The sequence below is a fragment of the Bos taurus genome, chromosome X, assembly GCF_002263795.3.
Source record: "Bos taurus isolate L1 Dominette 01449 registration number 42190680 breed Hereford chromosome X, ARS-UCD2.0, whole genome shotgun sequence".
Taxonomy (NCBI): Eukaryota; Metazoa; Chordata; class Mammalia; order Artiodactyla; family Bovidae; genus Bos; species Bos taurus.
The window spans coordinates 36,976,989-36,997,852 of NC_037357.1; the positions used below are offsets into that span (position 1 = coordinate 36,976,989).

General features: G+C 60.0%; 1 protein-coding gene across 3 annotated transcripts; it reads left to right on the forward strand.

The window, feature by feature from the left end:
• Nucleotides 1-5,141: 5,141 nt before the first annotated feature.
• On the forward strand, nucleotides 5,142-19,870 carry PLXNB3 (plexin B3). 3 transcript variants are annotated; one of them, XM_002699723.6, is made up of 36 exons: nucleotides 5,142-5,223; nucleotides 6,338-6,451; nucleotides 7,902-8,945; nucleotides 9,584-9,763; nucleotides 10,218-10,346; nucleotides 10,427-10,527; nucleotides 10,963-11,092; nucleotides 11,219-11,375; nucleotides 11,466-11,574; nucleotides 11,654-11,768; nucleotides 11,851-11,976; nucleotides 12,049-12,165; nucleotides 12,434-12,527; nucleotides 12,613-12,782; nucleotides 12,947-13,098; nucleotides 13,333-13,438; nucleotides 13,967-14,097; nucleotides 14,282-14,458; nucleotides 14,553-14,745; nucleotides 14,823-15,065; nucleotides 15,157-15,318; nucleotides 15,406-15,557; nucleotides 15,701-15,801; nucleotides 15,891-16,114; nucleotides 16,260-16,438; nucleotides 16,611-16,677; nucleotides 16,928-17,255; nucleotides 17,363-17,466; nucleotides 17,556-17,652; nucleotides 17,898-18,076; nucleotides 18,214-18,374; nucleotides 18,615-18,762; nucleotides 18,901-18,965; nucleotides 19,035-19,110; nucleotides 19,188-19,262; nucleotides 19,518-19,870. In XM_002699723.6, the coding sequence occupies exons 2-36, from the start codon at nucleotides 6,425-6,427 to the stop codon at nucleotides 19,620-19,622; spliced, it is 5,724 nt and encodes a 1,907-aa protein (XP_002699769.2). In that variant the 5' UTR covers nucleotides 5,142-5,223; nucleotides 6,338-6,424; the 3' UTR covers nucleotides 19,623-19,870. The 3 variants fall into 3 exon arrangements, with proteins under 3 accessions (XP_002699769.2, XP_010819886.2, XP_005227778.1); XM_010821584.4 differs by having other exon boundaries at nucleotides 19,188-19,249; XM_005227721.4 differs by having other exon boundaries at nucleotides 6,355-6,451.
• Nucleotides 19,871-20,864: the final 994 nt, after the last annotated feature.

The window sequence follows — 20,864 nt, forward strand, 5'->3', positions numbered from 1 at the left end:
TATGTGTAGTAACAAGATACAATGAACTGAATAAAATGGCCTCCTACAAAATGAGAGAAAATATTTATGTCATATAGCTGATAAAGGGTTAATATTTAGAATACACAAAGAACTCTGACAACTCAACAACAGATCAAATTACCTGATTAAAAAATGTGCAAAGGACTTGAATAGACATTTCTCCAGAGATGATACACAAATGGCCAACAAGCCTATTAAAACATACTCAACATCACTAATCATCAAAAAATGTAAGTCAAAACCACAATAAAATACTTCACACCCATTAGAATGGTTACTACTTTAAAAAACACAGAAAACATCAAATAGTGGCAAGAACGTAGAAAAATTAGAAGCCTTGCACACTGTTGGTGGGATTGTAAAGTGGTGCTAGCTGCCATAAAAAAAATGGTCTGGAAGTTCTCCAAAAAAGCAAACAGAACTACCATCAGCATTCCCACTTCTGAGTATATATCCAAAAGAACTGAAAGTAGACCCATATACATATCCATGTGCTATTCACAATAGCAAAGAGGCAGAAGCAAGCTGAATGTCCACTGACAGATGAATAGATGAACAAAATGCGGTCTATACACAAAATGGAAGGGAATCCAACCAGATGCTATAACATGGGTAGACCTTGATGACATTATGTTATGTGAAATAAGCCAGTCACAAAAGAGTCACACGATTCCATCTATGTGAGGGCTTCCTCAGTAGTTCATAGGTAAAGAATCTGCCTGCAATACAGGAGCCACAGGAAACATAGGTTTGATCCCTGGGTCGGGAAGATCCCTTGGAGAAGGAAATGGCAACCCATTCCAGTATTATTGCCTGGAGAGTCCCATGGACAGAGGAGCCTGGTGGACTATAGTCCTTGGGGTTGCAAAGAATCGGACATGACTGAAGTGACTTAGCACATATGCACCTATGTGAGGTACCTAGAGTAGTCAGATTCATAGACACAGAAAGTATAATGGTGGGTGCCAGGGGCTGGGGAAAAGGAGATGTGTTTAATGGATATAGTATTTCAGTTTTGCAAGATGAAAAAGTTCTGGAAATCTGTTTCATAACAATGTGAGTATACTTAACACTACTGATATGTAAACAAAAATGGTTAAGATGGTAAACTTTATACTATGCATTCTTTTACCACAATACAAAAAATTGACTCAAAAAGAAACAGAAAACCTGAACAGTCCCACAGTTATTAAAGACATTGGTAATTTAAAATGTATGGATAGAGGGGCTGGTGGCTGCAAAAACAAGGAAGGCCTAGATCATTTTATAGATGAATTCTATCAAGCCTTCAAGGAACTGATAACCCTTGTAATTAGATAATTTGTTCCAGGGAACAGAAAAAGAGGAAATTCTCCAAAAACAGCAACAAAACCAATCCACCAATATACCATGACAAACTTGAGTTTAGTCCGAGAAGCACAAGAGTAAGCATTTCTTTGAAAGAGGGGTTTAAAATTACAAAATCAATTAACATAATTTACCATATTAACTGATGCAAGGAGGAAAATTCTATCATCCATCGACTCAGTCCATTCAGGAAAAATATTTGATAACATTCATCATATGGCAAACTAGGATGGGAAGGGAACTTCCTTAATCTCATAAAGGTGTCTATAAACACCCCCTGCAAGCATCATAATTAATGATAAAATCTTAATAATATTCTCTTTGCTTCCATTCAACCTTGTACTGTCTAGGGAAATACAGTGAGAAAAAGAAATTGTACTTAAAAAGACTGAAAAAGAAAAAACAAAACACTCATTCCTGGTGGAAGGTATGACTGTGTAAGTAGAAAACCAAGAAGAGTCCACAAAAAAAGAATCCAGAAAGAATTATTAGACTTCACGCAAGCATTTATGAAGTTACTTGATACAAAATCCATACACCGGAAGTAGACAACCACTTCCCTGGTGGTCCAGTGGTTGAGACTCCACTCTTTCAGTGCCGGGTTCGATCCCTGGTCAGGAAACTAAGATCACACGTGACACATTGTGTGGCCAAAAAACCCACCAAAATCCATACACCGAAGTCCACTGTGTTTCCTTTGTTGTACACCTGAAACTAACACAATATTGTAAATCAGCTAACTTCAATTTTTTAAAAACCAGTTGTGCTTCTATGTACCAGCAACACAATCAGAAAGTGATTTTTTAAAAAAAAGATACCATTTCTAATGGCATCAAATAATAAATAAATCTAACATGAGATGTGCAAGTCCTTAGGGGAAAATGTACTCAAATGATATGAATAAGTAGAGAGAGGTGCCATGCTTAGAGATGGAGAAACGATATTTTAGAGATGATTAGTCTAGAAAGGGATTCAAAATTCAACAAAATCTCCATTTACCTGCTCAAAAAAGTACCAACGTTTTTTTTCTGGAACTTGACAAGCTGATTTGAAAATTCTAAAACTTTCTATGGGCAGGGGGAAGGACGGTCCTTCCAGTCTTGAAACGCAGAGACATCTGCATTTTTTTTTGTCTCTGCTTCCAGTCTTAGTGTCCAGAGACCCTTGCCCCATCACTCTGCCAGCAGCCTGCCCCGCCCAGAGATTCTAGATCCCACCCTTCTAGGCCCTTCCATTCTAGGCCCCTTCTTGGGCATTTGGCCTTCCGCCTTGGAGATGAAAGGTGTAGACGAAGACAACTCATTGAGCACCCATGCTCTGAATCTGCTGGACCTTCAGGTTCTGGGTGGCTCACCTCCCCTGACACCCTGGTCTCCCAAGTTCCCTCTTGTGACCATCACTCACCCCCAGAGTTCATCACCCCAAGCCAAGCTTCTCAGGCTAAGACCTCACCGGCTCCACTGGCCACCTCCTTCTGCCTTGTGGACCCCCCACCCCATCCTCCCCTCCACTGGCAGTCCTGTTCTCTAGGGATCTCCTGGGTTTTCCTGCCTTCACCACCTCAACCAACTTGATTTCAAGGTTGGAGGAAATGCTCTGTGGGTATGTCAACTGCAGGCTTGGCCTCAGGCAGATCCCCTCTCCCCTCCCACCCAATGCCTGCTTCCTGCTTCAGGGCCTCAGGGCCTGATAGTTAAAGGCAGCGGCCCATGGTTGACTCTTGGCCTGGCCACTTACAAGCCATGTGACTTGGTGCAAGTTCCCTAACCTCGCCTGCCTCAGTTTCCCCACCTGTGAACCAGGGGAAGTAACTGCAACCCCCTCCAGGGTCATTGGAAGGACTGAATGAATTCACATACAGCAAACACTAAGACTAGCCCTTGTTCACTGGAGGACAACAGTAGGCGTAAGACCATGTGGTTCAAAGTCAGCTGAAACCTCACTTCCTCTGTGAAGCTCTCCATGATGCACTTGTTGCTATTGTTCAGTCACTCAGTCGTGTCCAACTCTTTGCAACCCCATGGACTGCAGCACGCCAGGCCTCCCTGTCCATCACCAACTCCTGGAGCTGGCTCAAACTCATGTCCATCGAGTCGGTGATGCCATCCAACCATCTCATACTCTGTTGTCCCCTTCTCCTCCTGCCTTCAATCTTTCCCAGCAGCAGGGTCTTTTCCAGGGAGTCAGGTCTTTGCATCATGTGGCCAAAGTATTGGAGCTTCAGCTTCAGTATCAGTCCTTCCAATGAATATTCAAGGTTGATTTCCTTTAGGATTGACTGGTTTGATCTCCTTGCTGTCCAGGGAACTCTCAAGAGTCTTTTCCAGCAACACAGTTTGAAACCACCAATTTTTCGGTGCTCAGCCTTCCAAGGTCCAACTGGCTCAGACGGTAAAGAATCCGCCTGAATGCAGGAGACCTAGGTTCAATCCCTGGGTCGGGAAGATCCCCCGGAGTAAGGTATGGAAACCCACTCCAGTATTCTTGCCTGGAGAATCCCTGTGGACAGAGGAGCCTGGCAGGCTATAGTCCACGGGGTCGCAAAGAGTCAGGCATGACTGTGCAACTAAGCCACAGCCACACTCACATCCGTACATGACTACTGGAAAAGCCATAACTTTGACTATGTGCACGTATGTCGGTAAAGTGATGTCTCTGCTTTTTAATATGCTGTCTAGGTTTCTCATAGCTTTTCTTCCAAGGAGCAAGTGTCTTTTAATTTCATGGCTGCAGTCACCATCTGCAGTGATTTTGGAGCCCCCCAAAAATAAAGTCTGTCACTGTTTCCATTGTTTCCCCATCTATTTGCCATGAAGTGATGGGACCAGATGCCATGATCTTTAGCTTTTTGAATGTAGAGTTTTAGGCCAGCTTTCACTCTGCTCTTTCAGTCTCATCAAGCAGCTCTTTAGTTCCTCTCCACTTTCTTCCATAAGGGTGGTGTCATCTGTGTATCTTAGGTTATTGATATTTCTCCCAGCAATCTTGATTCCAGCTTGTGCTTCATCCAGCCCAGCATTCTGCATGATGCTTTCTGCATATACATTAAATAAGCAGGGTGACAATATACAGCCTTGACGTACTCCTTTCCCAATTTGGAACCAGCCTGTTGTTCCATGTCTGGTTGTAACTGCTGTTTCTTGACCTGCATACAGATTTCTCAGGAGTCAGGTAAGGTGGTCTGGTATTCCCATCTCTTAAAGAATTTTCCACAGTTTGTTGTGATTCACACAGTCAAAGGCTTTCAGGTAGTCAATGCAGCAGAAGTAGATGCTTCTCTGGAATTTCCTTGCTCTCTCCGTGATCCAATGAATGTTGGCAATTTGATCTCTGGTTCCTCTGCCTTTTCTAAACCCAGTTTGTACATCTAGAGGATCTGAGCACCCGTAGACTTGAGTCCCCGTCCTTGGTGATCCACAGTGCCGTCCACAGATGAGCTGAGGTCTCATCCGCTGGTAGGTAGTTATGCCTCTTAGATCCAGGAATGTCTTGAGACAGATGGCAGTGGGCTTTGTCTCTGAACGGTGCCAGTGCCAGGGTCACATCTGGCACTCAGTAGGCACTTCATGGCAGGCTATGGACTGCATGCCTGCCAGTCCCGCCATGGGAGGGCACCATCTCCTCTGGGCAAGTGAGCAGCCGGCCCCTGCACCTCTGCCCACCAAAGCCAGCAGAGGGCAGCAGTGCCCTGCCCTGAGCCATTGGGCAAAGGGGCGGGCACGGAGGGGCTGGACTGCCCAGGCTGGGCCACCGGGATGAGGCGGGTTGGGCGCAATTGCATTGTGGGGAGGGAGGCCGGGACTCATTCCTGGCACTGCCAGCTGCTTCTCGGCCCCGGCCAGGAGCCCCACCCAGGTAGGCAGGAGCCGGGGCTGGCCAGGCACAGGGTTCAGGGGCCTCCAGGTCAAGGGTGGGGGAGTGGGGGGCATGGATCTCCCCACCCCAGCCAGGGGGGTGGCCCCAAAGCTGGGTGGTAAGACTCCCATTATGGCCCCAAATGGGAGATTTGGTGCCTCTGGCCACGGGGCAGGGCACGGGCGGTAGGGAAGCAGCCCACCTTGCTGCCCACCCCCACAGCTACCCAACCGGCCCAGCCAGGTGACTGCCAGCCTTGCCACTGCCACTGGGCCCTGGAGCTTGCTGCGGTTGCACACCGTGGGCAAGAGGGGGACCCTGACTGGTTCCCGCCCCACAGCCACGGCCTGAGCACTGTCGGCTCGGTGTGCAGACGGGGCCATGTGAGCCTGGCATGGGAAGCTGGCCACCTGCTGGTAGTCTTGTCCCCACCCGAGGCTGAAGGCTGGGTGCCCATCTGCTCCTGTGCATCCTTTTGGCTACGGCCCCCTCCACTGGCACCAGATTGTACCTGGCACGACTTTGCCAGTCCCTGGGGGTGGGGAGTTGGGGGCATAGGGAGAGGTCTCCCGGCAGGGGGTGCTGCCTTGGCCGGCCTCTCCCCTGCCTCCGGCTGCAACAAAGGCAGGCATTGAGGGCCAAGGCTTGCCTCCAGCCAGGCGCCAAGGCTGCAGAGGGTGAGACTGCCCATGCAGGGGCTGACCCTCGGGGGGGCCAGCGCTCCGTGACCTCCTCCAGGCCTTTCACAGGGACCCCTGGGGGCACAAGGAGAGGAGCCTGGTGGCTGGCACCGGGTGGGCATGGGAGAACTGGCTGTGTGGGTTTCATTTTTTCTGGCTGAAGGCACTCTGCCCCCTTTGTCTCCAGATCCCCAGGAGGGTGTCTCCCTGGGGGTGGGAAGCGACAGGGAGCCCCCGGGTCAGGGCAGCTTGGATGTGGGACTAGGAACACCAGAGAGTGGGTCCCTGGCCTGGGCCTCCAGACAGAAGGGACATTGTTGGGGCAGAGACAAAGCTGCCAGCTGTGGGGGAGCCCGCCTGCCAGGCCCTGGCCCCCTCCTCCTGCGGGGTGAATGTGAATGGGGCCAAGCCTCGACTGTCTCCCTCCCACTCAGGACAATGCCCCCTACAGGCATCCTGTGTCCGTCACCACTGCCCCGGGGCAGTTGAACCCAGGAGGTGTCTGCCACGCCACCCAGGAGATGCCTCTGCTGCTGCTGTCCGCCAGGGTAAGTACCCGAGTCCCTCGAGCACAGAAAAGCCTGGAGCCCAGGGGTCCCCTGCCCAGCACCTCCAGCTGCAGGCCCTCTAGCCTCAGACCCACCCCAGACACGGCCGCTGATACCGGGCTCCAGAGGAAATGGCCCAGTCCCTGAGGCAGGCCTGACCTTCCTGTCTGTGCCCCTGAGATAAGGGCGCAGGGGCCTTCCTCGGGGGCTCTCCCGGCAGCTGGCACACCCATGGGAGCTGGAGCTGCTGGCTATGGAATGCCCGCGGGTGTCCTCCTGGCTGGTGCCTGCCCGCACCCCCAACAGTGTGGGACCCTCAGTCAACAACTCAGGACCTGCTTTCTGCCCCGTCTCTGGGGCTCTGCCTCCGGGCTCAGGAGGAGGGAGGCTCAGGAGGTCATGGGCCCAGGGGCTCGTGATGTGTCACCTTGCCACCTGGGCACCATGCAAGGCTGCTAATTGCCCCTGGCCAGGAGGTGAGCTGGAAGGCACAGCAGGGACCCCACTCAGAGCCTTCTGCTTCGGGCTTGACCTTGGGCCCCTACAGGGCCGGGGCAGGGTGGGGGCTTGCGGGGGGGTCCCTCCGGTCTGGACCCTAAATGGCTGCAGGCTGGGGTGTGGGGATGCCTGACTCCTGGCTCGAGCTTTCCTTCAAGCGCTCCTCTCACTCCCCTGGGCCCACTCTTTCTGCCTGTCTTCTCTCTGCCCTGTCTTTTTTAAGTTTCTATTTAATTATTTGGCTGTGCTGGGTCTTACGTGTGGCATGTGCAATCAATTTCCCTGACCAGGGATCAAACCCAGGGCCCCTACATTGGGAGCATGGAGTCTTAGCCACCAGACCACCAAGGAAGTCTCTGCCCTGTCTTCTCATACCCCATCCCCATCAACACTCTCCATGCCAGACCCTGGTGGACCCCTGGCTGCTGGAGCCATGGAGCAAAGGACTGGCCTCCCCTGATCCCTGAACCCTGGGTGGTCTCTCGGTCCCTTGCACCTCCCCTGCCTCGGCACTGAGCACCCCCAGCTCAGTCTGGGCCACACCCGCCTCTATCCCCCAAGCCCTCTGTTCTCTGCCTTGGCCCTGGCCACTGGCCCCTGCTGTCTATAGGGTCTTTCAGGGGTCTCTCCTCTCTCGGTGACCCAGTCCTTCTGCAGGTCTTCTCTTGGCCTTGTAGGATCTGCATATAAAGTGGAAGATGAAGAAAGTTCTTCCCTTACACATGCATGGGCACCCCACTGTCATCCCTGGGGACTCTCCATCCCTCTCTTGGTCCCCCAGTCGCTTGGACTTTTTCTCTCTCCTCTCCCTTTGCTTCTGTCTGCCCCAGCTTTCTGCTTCTGTCTCTCCGCCTTTCTCTCCCTCCCTTTCTGTCTGCCTGTCCCTCCTGCCCCCCAGCACTCAGTTCCCATGGCCACCCTGACTTACGCCCTCCTGCCTGGCCTCCCCCAGGGCCCCGAGATGGCACCCCGGCATCTGCTGGGTGCCCGCCTGCTGCTCATGCTGCCACTGCTGTGCCTGCCACCCACCCCAACTGGGGCGCACCACTTCTCAGCACCCAACACCACCCTCCACCACTTGGCGCTGGCACCGGGCCAGGGGGCGCTCTACGTGGGTGCGGTGAATCGCCTCTTCCAACTTAGCCCCGAGCTGCAGCTGGAGTCAGTGGCCATCACGGGTCCCGTCCTCGACAGCCCTGACTGCGTGCCCTTCCGGGACCCAGCCGAGTGCCCGCAGGCCCGGCTCACCGACAACACCAACCAGCTGCTGCTGGTCAGCGGGCGGGCCCGGGAGCTGGTGGCCTGTGGGCAGGTGCGGCAGGGTGTGTGCGAGAAGCGCCGGCTGGAGGATGTGGCAGAACTCCTCTACCGGGCTGAGGACCCAGGCGACGGGCAGTTCGTGGCCGCCAACACCCTGGGGGTGCCCACGGTGGGCCTGGTGGTGTCTGGACCCGACCGGGACCTCCTGCTGGTGGCCCGGGGCCTGGCAGGCAAGCTGTCGGCAGGGGTGCCACCCCTGACGGTGCGCCAGCTGGCTGGGCCACAGCCCTTCTCCAGCGAGGGCCTGGGCCGCCTGGTGGTGGGTGACCTCTCCGACTACAACAACAGCTATGTGGCAGCCCTCGCCGACGCCCAGTCGGCCTACTTTGTCTTTCGGCGCCGCGGGGACCGGGCGCAGGCCGAGTATCGCTCGTATGTGGCCCGGGTCTGCCTGAGGGATGCCAACCTCTACTCCTACGTAGAAGTGCCCCTCAGCTGCCGGGGCCACGGGCTCGTACAGGCCGCTGCCCTTGCCCCAGGAGCCTTACTGGGGGCCTTTGCCGCCGGCCTGAGGGGCGTGCAGGCGGCCCTGTGCGCCTTTCCCCTGGCCGAGCTGGATGCCAGCATGGAGCGAGCCCGGCGCCTCTGCTACACGGCAGGCGGCAGGGGCCCCAGCGGCACCGAGGAAGCCACCGTGGAATATGGCGTCACGTCGCGCTGTGTCACCCTGCCGCCCGTGAGTGACTGGGCCCAGGCCTCACCCCTGACTTGTCCCCTGGGACTCTGCACGCTGGCATCTGGCAACCTTATCTTATCCCAGCCTGCCTCCTTGGCCCTGGCCCTCTGTGGACCTGAATCATCTCCCAGCCCAGAGCTGCGGCTGTCACAGGTCCTGGCCAAGGGTAAAGTGAAGTCGCTCAGTCGTGTCCGACTCTTTGCGACCCAATGGACTGTAGCACACCAAGTTCCTCCGTCCATGGGATTTTTCCAGGCAAGAATACTGGAGTGGATTGCCATTTCCTTCTCCAGGGAATCTTCCCAACCCAGGGATCAACCCAGGTTTCCCGCACTGTAGCAGACACTTTCACTATCTGAGCCACCAGGGACTCTCTGAGCCATCCAGCCACTGTCTGGCCAAGGGTGGCTGGATGCTTTCCCCATTACCAGTGACCTCTGCTTTAGAGGATGACACGGAGGGCCAGCTTAGGCTAAGTCTCCGGGCTCATCATCTCTCCCTCTTAGGTGCGACTTTGGGCACGTCCTACCAGCTGCCTTGCCCTCTTCCACGGACTGCAGACCAGGGCCCAGGGAAGGCACCTCCGGCCTCCCTCTTCTGGGCACTAATTCCTTCCCCGCTCGTCCTCATTTCTGCAGGACTCCCCAGAGTCATACCCCTGTGGCGATGAACACACGCCCAGCCCCATCGCAGGCCGCCAGCCTGTGGAGGCAGGGCCTCTGCTGCAGCTAAAACACTCCATCAGTGCTGTCGCGGCCCTCCAGGTGGACGGACACACGATCGCCTTCCTCGGGGATGTCCGGGGCCAGCTGCACAAGGTAAGGGCCTGAGGAAGGCAAGGCGGCCCTCAGCCAGACCCCCCAGTGCCCAGCCTCTATGCTGCCAGGCCGGGACTGGCCTCAGTGGCCCTACTGGATGCCCTCCTACCCTGGGACGGCTCACAGAAGCATCCGTCTCCTTCCACCTCTGGATGTGTAGCTTAGGGATGTCCCGCGGCAGCTGCAGCTGGTAACAGGGGACTCTTGCTTCTTCATGGTCTGCATGTCTCCCTTAGCTGGGTAAGGCTCAATCAAGGAGGCTACTTGGGCACACTGGATGCCCGGGGGCCTGCCTCACCCGCAATGGCCTGGCCCAGCTGCCCTGTCTTGGGGGGAATGGGAACCGGCTCTGTGGGCCAGGAGGTTCCCCTAGAACCCCAGCCATGACAGTACCTGCCCCGAATGGTCGGCTTGTGGCCATCTTGAGAGCGGGCCTTGTCCCCCACTCCCCCAGGTCTTTCTCAATGGCACTCAAGGCCAGGTGTACCACTCACAGCAAGTGGGGACCCCGGGCTCAGCCATCAGCCCCGACCTGCTCGTGGACAGCAGTGGCAGCCACCTCTACGTGCTGACGTCCCAGCAGGTGAGGGCTGTCCCAGGGGCCCAGGCACACGAAGCCCGAGGCCCTGCACCCACCACCTCTGCCCTCTGCCTCCTGTCCAGGTGGCCCGGGTACCCGTGGCAGCCTGCCCACAGCTCCCAGACTGCAGCAGCTGCCTCCAGGCCCAGGACCCTCTGTGCGGCTGGTGCGTCCTGCAGGGCAGGTGAGGCAGGACACTGTGTCTGCAGTGCTTCTAGGTGGGCCTGGAGGTCAGTCCACCTCCCCCAGCCTGGTTGGTGTCCCTTTGTCAACACTGCCTCAGGCTGGGCAAGGCCTCTGTCAGCCTCTCTCGGGTGCCCCCTGGCCCACTCCAGCTCCCCTCCACCTGGCAGCCCAAGGAATCAGTCCCTGATGGCGCCCCTCACTCAGGTCCGTGTGCTCGTCTCCACCGCAGCAGCAGCCCTCGACTCACAGTCACGGCCAAAGGCCGTGTGTCAGCCCCCAGGCACTGAGGGGTCAACCCCTTCCTGTCTGAGCGGAGTCCCTTTCCCTGCCCCCCGCTTGCTGCGCTCCACCTGGACCATATCATGCCCCTCACTGCCCATCACCCAGGGAGCCTGAGTCCCACGCAAGGCCCCATCAGGCCTCTGCCCCCCAGGTGTACCCGCAAGAGCCAATGCAGGCGGGCAACCCAGCCCAACCAGTGGCTGTGGACGTACGCGGACGGCCTCTGTCTGCACATTGAGAGCGTGCTACCGGCCCACCACCCCCGCCAGGAGCAGGGCCAGGTGAGCCCCATTTTCCTTCTCTCCTTCTGCCTCTGCCCACACCTTCCCTGCCTGGACCCCTCTGCCTCAGTCCCGTGGCCCCCTCCAAAGGCCCCCACCTGCTGGGTTTCCTTGCATGTGCCCTAGGTCACCTTGTCGGTACCCCGGCTGCCCACCCTGGCCACGGACGAATACTTCCATTGCGCCTTTGGCAACTATGACAGCTTGGCTCATGTGGAAGGGCCCCAGGTGGCCTGCGTCACCCCTCCCCAGGACCAGCTGCCACTGAACCCTCCAGGCACAGGTGAGGGGCCCCTGGGGTGAGGGGTGAGGGCAGGAACTGGAAGAGGCAGGAGCCACCTGACCTGCCCTGCCGCTGCCATCCCCCTCCCAGACCACATCACCTTGCCCCTGGCCCTGATGTTCGAGGACGTGACCGTGGCTGCCACCAACTTCTCCTTCTATGACTGCAGCGCAGTCACAGCCCTGGAGGCAGCTGCCCCGTGAGTGCCCAGCCTGGCTGCGGGGTAGGGGTGGGGACCCTAGATAGTGCCCCATCTCAGCAGCCCCCTGCCCTCCCAGGTGCCGTGCTTGTGTGGGCAGCCTCTGGCGCTGCCACTGGTGCCCCCAGAGCAGCCACTGTGTGTATGGAGAACGCTGTCCAGAGGGCGAGAGGACCATCTACAGCACCCAAGAGGTGAGTGGATCCACCCTGCCCCACAACCCCCTGCCCCCAGGCCCCTTGCCTTCCAAAGCACTAAGCGGTCTCCTCTGGCCAGGCGGACATCCAGGTGCGTGGCCCGGGGGCTTGTCCTCGGGTCGAGGGCTTGGTGGGCCCCCTCCTGGTGCCAGTGGGCTGGGAGAGCCGTTTGGCCCTCCGTGTGCAGAACCTTCAGCATTTCCAGGTGAGCATTCCAGCAGGTGGGGGCCGGGGGCAGATGATGGCGTTCAGGCTGCTGACGGCATACATCCCCTAGGGCTTGCCTGCCTCCTACCACTGCTGGCTGGAGCTGCCCGGACAACTGCAGAGGCTGCCAGCATCCCTGGAGGAGGTGGCTGGGGACTCGGGCCTCATTCACTGCCAGGCCCAGCAGGTGGGCAGGTGCCCAACCCCCAGTCTCAGTTGCCGCTGGACACCTTCTGCCGCCTGGGCTTGTCCCAGGCCCTCGGGGGCTCGCTTGCCCGCTTTAACCCACTGACACCCATGAGGCCTGCTCTGGGCAGGCCACGGCTGGGAGATGTGCCCTGCACCAGGCGGGGGTGAGGGGGCATCCATGTGGGGAAGAGCTTCCCGGAGGAGGCGGACGGGGGTCCTGGGAGGTTCTGAGTTGCGTTGGGCCTGACCCTCCCTTCCATTCCCAGTTCCAGCCCTCCATGGTCCAGCGGGAGCTCCCGGTGCCCATCTACGTCACCCGGGGCGAGGGCCAGCGGCTGGACAATGCCCACAGTCTTCATGGTCAGCTCGGGGGCGGTGGGGCGGGCAGGGCAGGGCATGTAGCCGGCGGGGGCGCCTCACCATGCCTCCTAAACCCCCCCACCAGTGACCCTGTACGACTGCGCTGTGGGCCACCCCGACTGCAGCCACTGCCAGGCAGCCAATGGGAGTCTGGGCTGCCTGTGGTGCAGCCACGGCCAGCCTGCCTGTCGCTATGGGCCGCTATGCCCACCTGGAGCCGTGGAGACGCTGTGTCCCACACCCAGGATTGAGACTGTGAGCCCCTGAACCTGCACCCACCGCCCCCTCCCACGGCCTAGCCACCCGCCTCCTCCCCTCAACTCCTAGCCCCCACTTTCTTGGTCCTAGCAGCCCTGCCCACCCCCCCCCTCAGTGGGTGTGGGTCAAGGGCATTCCCTCACCATCCTTCTCGGTTACAGGTTGAGCCCCTGACTGGTCCCCCTGAGGGCGGATTGGTTCTCACCATCCAGGGCTCTAACCTGGGCCGGGACTTCGCCGACGTGCAGGACGCTGTGAGCGTGGCTGGCTGGCCCTGCAGGCCTGAGCCATCTCTCTACCGCATCTCAACCCGGTGAGGCATACTGGTAGCCAGGGGCAGAGGGATGCCATCCCAGGGAGGCCCGCAGAGACTGGCCACCCAGAAAGAAGGGAGGCTTGGAGCCAAGACACGTGGGCCCGGGGTCAGATGCACCAAAGGATGATAAGCCAGAGAGAGGGGGGCTGGGCCTTGGGCAGCGGCTGGCAAATGCCCCATGGCTCCCGCCAGGCAAGAGCCCCTGAGCAGCCATGGGCTTTCCATCACCAGGATCGTGTGTGTCACATCGCCTGCCCCCAACCGCACCATGGGGCCGATCCAAGTGGCCATCAAAGGGCGGCCCCCAGGCATCTCAACCCAGTACTTCACCTACCAGGTCAGTGCCTGCCCAGGGTGTGTGCCCATACCAGGGGATTGTAGCAAGAAGGGGCAGAAGGCTAGTGACGTCTGGATGAGCACTTCCAACTTGACCTGAGGGGAGCAGGAAGAGTTGCCTCTTGTCCAGGAAGGAAGCCATGTGATCTGAGGGGTCATTCTGGCCACTGAGTGTGGGGTGGGCTGGGGGCCAAGGTGGGAGAGTGAGGAGGGCACAGGGATGCAGGAGAGCAGAGATGCCTCCAGGTGCCAGCCTGAGCCCTCCTGTCCTCCTGTCCGGGGCCCTTTCTGGAGCCAGGAAGCCCTTGGCACAGACAGCACCCCCGAGGAGGTGATGAGGAGGTCCCCGAGGAGGTGACGGCATCTTAGGGCTTAGAGCTGGGGCTGAGGACAAGACGACACAGGGAGGGGACCAGAGCACCCCCTGGTGGGGCATGGCAGTGGGGCACAGGGCTTTAGGGACTGGAACCAAGGTGAGGAAATGCCAGGCCAGATGGCTATGCCTGCCCTAGCTTGCCCTGTCTCCCAGGACCCTGTCCTGCTGAGCCTGAGTCCCCAGAGGGGCCCCCAGGCAGGGGGAACCCAGCTCACCATCCACGGACAGCGCCTCCAGACAGGAGGCAACATCAGCGCCTTTGTGGGCAGCCAGCCCTGCCCTATGTAAGTGGCTCCTGCTTCCAGCTGGTTGCTACCAGCTGGGGGTGCTCCCAACGGGCCCGAGTCCCCTGGCGTACAGTGGTGGTGGGGGGTCTCTGCCCTTGGTGGGGGAGGCAAAGTGGGTCTCTGGCGGGCTGGCCAGGCTGAGGCTCAAACCCAAGGTGCCAGACCACTCCCCACCCTGCAGCCAAGAGCCGGTGTGTCCTGAGGCCATCGTGTGCCACACCATGCCCCAGGCTAGCCCAGGAGATGCAGTGGTCCGAGTGGTCTTCGGCCAGGCCCAGCGCTTGCTGCTCACCAGCCCCTTCCACTACACTGCCAACCCCCAGCTCGTCGCAGCCGAGCCCAGTGTCAGCTTCCGGGGGTGAGGACCTGGTGCACTTGCACCCTGCCAGCAGGGTGGGGTGGCAGGATGGGGCCGGGCTGCCCGGGCCGTGCTGAGTCCCATCCCGGCACAGGGGCGGGCGGCTGATCCGAGTTAGGGGCACGGGCCTGGACGTTGTACAGCAGCCCCTGCTGTCGGTGTGGCTGGAGACCTCGGAGGGGACCGCTGTGAAGCTGCAGTCCCAGGACCTGACCCCTAGGAGCGGCTGTGAGGTTCCGGCTGCGGCCCCCCAGGCCTGTACCCAGCTGGAGCGGGGCTGGCTGCAGGTGAGCCTGTGCTCAGCAAGGGATCGGGGCAGGCCGGGAGCCCCCAGCTCATCCCACCTCGGCCTGCCCCCTCCCAGTGCTCCAGCGTGTGCTCCATCAACTCATCCACCCTCCTCCTCTGCCGGAGCCCCGCGGTGCCTGACACGGCGAGCCCCCGGCGGGTCTTCTTCAGCCTGGATAACGTGCATGTGGACTTTGCCAGTGCCAGTGGGGGCCAGGACTTCCTGTACCAGCCCAACCCTCGGCTGGCCCCCCTCCATCATGAGGGGGGGCCCACCCGCCCCTACCGCCTCAAGCCAGGCCACATCCTGGATGTGGAGGTCAGGGTTTCAGCCAGCAGTCCTGGGGGGCTGGGGGGACCTGCAGACACAGGCTGAGTGACTCCACTCAGGCCCGTGATTGGCTTCCCAGGGCGAGGGCCTCAACCTGGCCATCAGCAAGGAGGAAGTCCACGTGCACATTGGCGACGGCGAGTGCCTGGTGAAGACGCTGACACTCACCCACCTGTACTGTGAGCCGCCCCCGCGGGTCCCACAGCCCAGCAATGGCTCAGGCACCCTGCTGCAGTTCGTGGTGAGGCTAGGACCCCAGGCACAGGGGTGGGCGGCCGGAGCCATCAGAGCCAGTGCTCAGGAATCCTGTGCCTCCCACCACCCCCAGGTGCAAATGGGCAACGTGCGCCTGGCGCTGGGCCCGGTCCAGTATGAGGTGGAACCCGTGCTGTCTGCCTTCCCCGTGGAGGCCCAGGTGGGCCTGGGCGTGGGCGCAGCCCTGCTTATCACTGCCGTGCTCCTCCTGACCCTCATGTACAGGTGAGGATCACATACACGCCAGTGTCCAGTCCAGTCCCCTCTTCACTTATGGCAAGGGTGCCCCACAGTCGGCCATCTGGGCTTGGGGGTCTCGGCCCAGGCAGGCCGGCTTGTGTGGCTGACGCTCGGTCCCCCGGCGGCAGGCACAAGAGCAAGCAAGCCCTGCGGGACTACCAGAAGGTTCTGGTGCAGCTGGAGAACCTGGAGATCGGCGTGGGTGACCAGTGCCGCAAGGAGTTCACAGGTGGGGCGGGGGTGGGTGGGCAGGCGGGGGGAGCGGGACGCGGGCAGAGCCACTCCCGAGCTCAGACCCCGGTGGCTCCTGGCCTGCAGACCTGATGACAGAGATGACTGACCTCAGCAGCGACCTGGAGGCCAGCGGGATCCCCTTTGTGGACTACCGCACCTACACCGAGCGGGTCCTCTTCCCCGGGCGCAGTGGTGGCACCCTGCAGCCGGCCGTCGAGGGGCTGGGTGAAGAGGGTCACCGCGCACCCGTGCACCAGGGCCTCATGCAGCTCTCCAACCTGCTCAACAGCAAGCTCTTCCTCCTGACCGTGAGGGCCATGCGGGCAGGCTGGAGGGGGGCCTGGGGCGAAGAGGGAGGCTGGGTGGTCGGCAGACACGGGCTGCATGGTGGGAGGCCATGTGGGCTGCTGGGCTCCCCAGAATGAGTGCTGGTGCCCCGCCACTCCCACTTAGCTCATCCACACCCTGGAGGGGCAACCCAGCTTCTCGCAGCGGGACCGCTGCCACGTGGCCTCGCTGCTGTCCCTGGCACTGCACAGCAAGCTCGAGTACCTGACCGAGATCATGAGGACGCTGCTCAGTGACCTAGCTTCCCATTACGTGCGCAAGAACCCCAAGCTCATGCTGCGCAGGTTGGCCCTGGATGGCTCTGGGCAGGGTGGGCCTGGGGAGCCCCAGGCGGCCAGCTGGGTCCCGAGCCACTGGTAGGGCAAGTCAGCCCTGCCTGTTCTCTGCCACTGGCCTTGGGTGGGGGACAAGATGGCCCCTGCACAGCCCCTCTGACCTGGGGCCCGCTCCATGCAGGACAGAGACCATGGCAGAGAAGCTGCTCACCAACTGGGTGTCCATATGCCTCTACGCCTTCCTGAGGGTGAGGGCCCCTCTCCCCTCACCCCATGCCAGGGCTGCTGCCTCGGGCCTACCTGACCTGTGGCCCGATCCCTCCAAGGGGGTGTCGGGCACAAGGGCAGGGTGTCGGTAAGGGATAGGTGGTGAACCTTTGCCCTGGCCGCGTGCAAAGCCGAGCCTGCTGGCATGGGCCGCCCTCTGCCCTGGCTCTGCGCAGCCAGCTGCCCCTGTGAGCTCACGCAGCCGGCTGATCCCCGGATTGATGCTTGTAGGAAGTGGCTGGTGAACCAATATACATGCTCCTCCGGGCCATCCAGTACCAGGTGGACAAGGGCCCCGTGGACGCAGTGACAGGCAAGGCAAAACGGACCCTGAACGACAGCCGCCTGCTGCGGGAGGATGTGGAATTCCGGGCCCTGACGCTGATGGTGCTGGCCAGCCCGGGGCCAGGCGGGCCATTAAGGAGCAACACAGCACTGCACATCCCCACCCGGGTGCTCGACACAGACACAATCACTCAGGTCAAGGAGAAGGTGTTGGATCAGATCTACAAGGGCACCCCGTTCTCCCAGAGGCCCTCGGCGCACACCCTGGATCTCGGTGAGTGCCCGCCCCAGGCTCTCCTCGCCCCTGGCAGCTCGGCTCTGTCCAACAGGAATGGGCTGTGGGCTCACTGGCTCCCCCGGGTCCCCTCCCCGCACCCCCAGAGTGGCGCTCAGGCCTGGCGGGTCACCTCACCCTGTCAGATGAGGACGTGACATCGGTGACTCAGAACCGCTGGAAGAGACTCAACACCCTGCAACACTACAAGGTGCCTGGCAGGTGGGGTCTGGGGGGGCAGGCCCCCTGCCTCGGGCTTGGCAAGGGAAGGAGCCCAGCCTTTGCCCCCCTCCCCACCAGGTCCCAGACGGAGCCACGGTGAGGCTCATCCCCCAGCTGCACAACGGAGGAGGCATCATCTCCCAGAGCCTGGCCCCCAGCTGCCCATCGGGGGAGAGTGAGTGTGGTCCCACTGGGATCACAGGCCCCCAGGAGCTCGAGGCCATGCCATCGGCCCTACCTGGGTCTCCCAACACCTCATCAGTGGGGAAGCCAAGACTCCCTACTGGGCCCAGGCCCGTGGGTGGACAAAGGTGGCGGCATGTCACCTTCAGGGAGCTCCTGGGTGTGAGCTGGAGCTCCCCGGCTGGTGGCATGGGTGCAGGGGGACCAAGGACTGAGGCCCAGCTTCTGCACCCTCAGACACCCCCATGCTGGAGGATAGCGAAGAGGGTGGGGTCCATCTGTGGCACCTGGTGAAAGCCCCCGAGGAGCCTGAGGCAGCCAAGGCGCGGCGGAGCAGCCTGAGGGACCGGGACCGGGAGCGGGCACGGGCCAAGGCCATCCCAGAGATCTACCTCACCCGCCTGCTGTCCATGAAGGTGGGGCTCCCGGGGAGGCTCAGCAAGGGCACCTGGACAGACCTGGGGAGATGCTGTGGGACGATGGAGCTGGCCGCAGCTCGAAGGGCCCCCCCACCTTGACCCCCCCAAAAACTGCCCCATCCCCTGCCTTCTAGGGCACGCTGCAGAAGTTTGTGGATGACGCCTTCCAAGCCATCCTCAGCGTGAACCGGCCCGTGCCCATCGCCGTCAAGTACTTGTTTGACTTCCTGGATGAGCTGGCGGAGAAGCACAGCATTGAGGACCCGGAGACCTTGCACATCTGGAAAACGAACAGGTGTGTCACCTGCCAGCCTGGCCCCGGGCAGAGGAGTCCCAGAGAGACCAGGACACTGCCAGCATGGCCAGGACAGGAACCCAGGCCTGGGGGCCATCACCTTGGGTGACCAGTCGCTCCCCGCCCCCCTCCCCCCCTGGTATGACCAGCTCCCCAGGCAGCTCAGGGCCATGGGGGTCCAGGTGGAGGAGCTGAGCTGGACTGGCCGGGACTCACTCCACGGCTGGCCTGTGTCTCCAGCCTGTTGCTGCGGTTCTGGGTGAACACCTTGAAGAACCCGCAGCTCATCTTTGACGTGCGGGTGTCAGACAACGTGGACGCAGTCCTCGCCGTCATCGCCCAGACCTTCATGGACTCCTGCACAGTCTCGGAGCATAAAGTGGGCCGGGTGAGGGCCGAGGAGAGAAGGCCTGGGGAGAGGGTAGCCACAGGGGCTTTGCACTGAGCCCTGGGTGGGGCTGGCCCCCACGGGGCGTGGGCCCAGGAGGGGGCACCTCCCCACTTATGCCCACCCCGCCCGGAGCAGGATTCCCCAGTGAACAAACTGCTCTACGCCCGGGAGATCCCTCGATACAAGCAGATGGTAGAGAGGTAGGTGTTGGGCATCATGGACTAGGGACCTTCTGGGCTGCCTGCCTCTAACTCTGTGCCCTTTTGCAGATACTACTCTGATATCCGCCAGAGCCCTCCAGCGAGCTACCAGGAGATGAATTCAGCTCTGACTGAGCTCTCGGGGGTGAGGACACAAGGGAAGGGGGAAGCTGGGGGCTCAAGGTCTGGGCCGGGGCCTCACCCACCATGTGCCTCCCCCAGAATTACACCTCGGCTCCCCACTGCCTGCAAGCTCTGCAAGAACTCTACACCCACATCCACAGGTACTATGACCAGGTGAGACCTGGGGGCACTCCGAGGAGAGGGGCGTGCCTCTGGAGCCCAGAGGGAGGCCCCAGGAGTCTCCCTTGGGGGCGGGAGTGTCCAGGTCCAGTGTAGGCAGAGGAATGGAAGGGCCTGGGGCTGGGGAAGGGGCTCGGCTTCCTCATGGAGGAAGATTCGATAGGAAGGTCTGGCTCCCAGCCTGCTACTGAGATGGAGGCAGGTCAGAGGCCAAGGCCTCAGGCTGGGTGGCCTCCTCTGCCCTGGCAGATCATTGGTGCCCTGGAGGAGGATCCTGTGGGCCAGAAGATGCAACTGGCCTGCCGCCTGCAGCAGATGGCCGCGCTGGTGGAGAACAAGGTGACCGAACTGTGAGTCAGGCGGCAGCAGGACCCACCATCTCCGCGCCTTCCCGCACTCGACAAAGGATGGAGCCCTGGATGGAGCCTGTGACCGAGGCGTGGTCTGCACAGAGTGGGAGGGCCTCCCCCTCTCCCTCCTTGCCACGCTGCTGGGGGGCTTCTTTCTAATTTATAGTAATCCTTCCCCCTCCCCCACTGTATTTATGTGCTTGCTAGAGGATCACATCTGGAAATAAAACACAAACATGTCTTTTTAGAAAATGCCCAGTTCCCAGCCCCACCTTCCCCGTGAGTCTCCTGGGTGCCCTGGCCCAGCCCCCAGCCCGCAGCTAGAACTTCTGCCACATGCTAAAAAGAGGACCCCAAGGCCTTTTCTCCTCCCTCACGTGACCCCTGCAGGAAAGGTGCCCCTGCCCTCCCACCACCATCTATGCCCACCCCACCTTCCCAACTATTTTTTGGTACAGGGATGTAGAACCAAGTATGTCCCATCTTGGGATCACCAGTTACTACCAAGCTCCCTCTACTCCATTCTGACTCCATTCCCTCCCAGGAGCAATCAGCGTGTTCTCTCTAAAGAGCCAAAGTGCCCATGACCCTCTGCGGAAACCCCACATTCGTGCCCGCAAGCTCTGGGGGGCTCCTTGATCACCTAAGCCCCCTCGCCCCACCTCGCCTTCCACACCCACAGCTGGTCTTCAGCCAAGACCAGCCACGGAGGTCTCCAGTGTGTCCTGCTCCCTCTCTGGAGGTTCCCCTGCCCACCCCGTTTTGGGGGACCGGATTCTTCAAAACCTGGTCCCTTGGCTACCACCCCAAGGTCACAGGCTTTGGAGGGCTGTGTGACCTGGGCCACTAGAGCCATGGGTTCCTTTGCTTTCCACTTGAAGATTCCCCGAGGGCAGGGCCAGGGTGGACACCTCTCTGTGCATCCCACATGGACATGTGCACTTGTTGGAGCCAGGGAGCAAGGCAGAGATGGACCCAGGGAGCCACAGGCATGCCGTGCAGCCCTGGGGTCCCACATGGGCAGCCCCCAGGCCTGTACCTCTGGTGGGAAGACCTCACGCCCCCGACCCGCGCCTGGCCAGGGCCCCTCAGGATGCCACATGGAGGGACGAGAGGACACTGGGCTGCCGCGTCTTGGGGCTCCAGGACCCGAGTGGCCAGGGAGTGAGGTACCCACGAGAGTGGCTGGGGTCGCCTCTGGGCAGGCTTGCACAAGCCAGAAGCCAGAGCATGTTTTCAGTTGTGG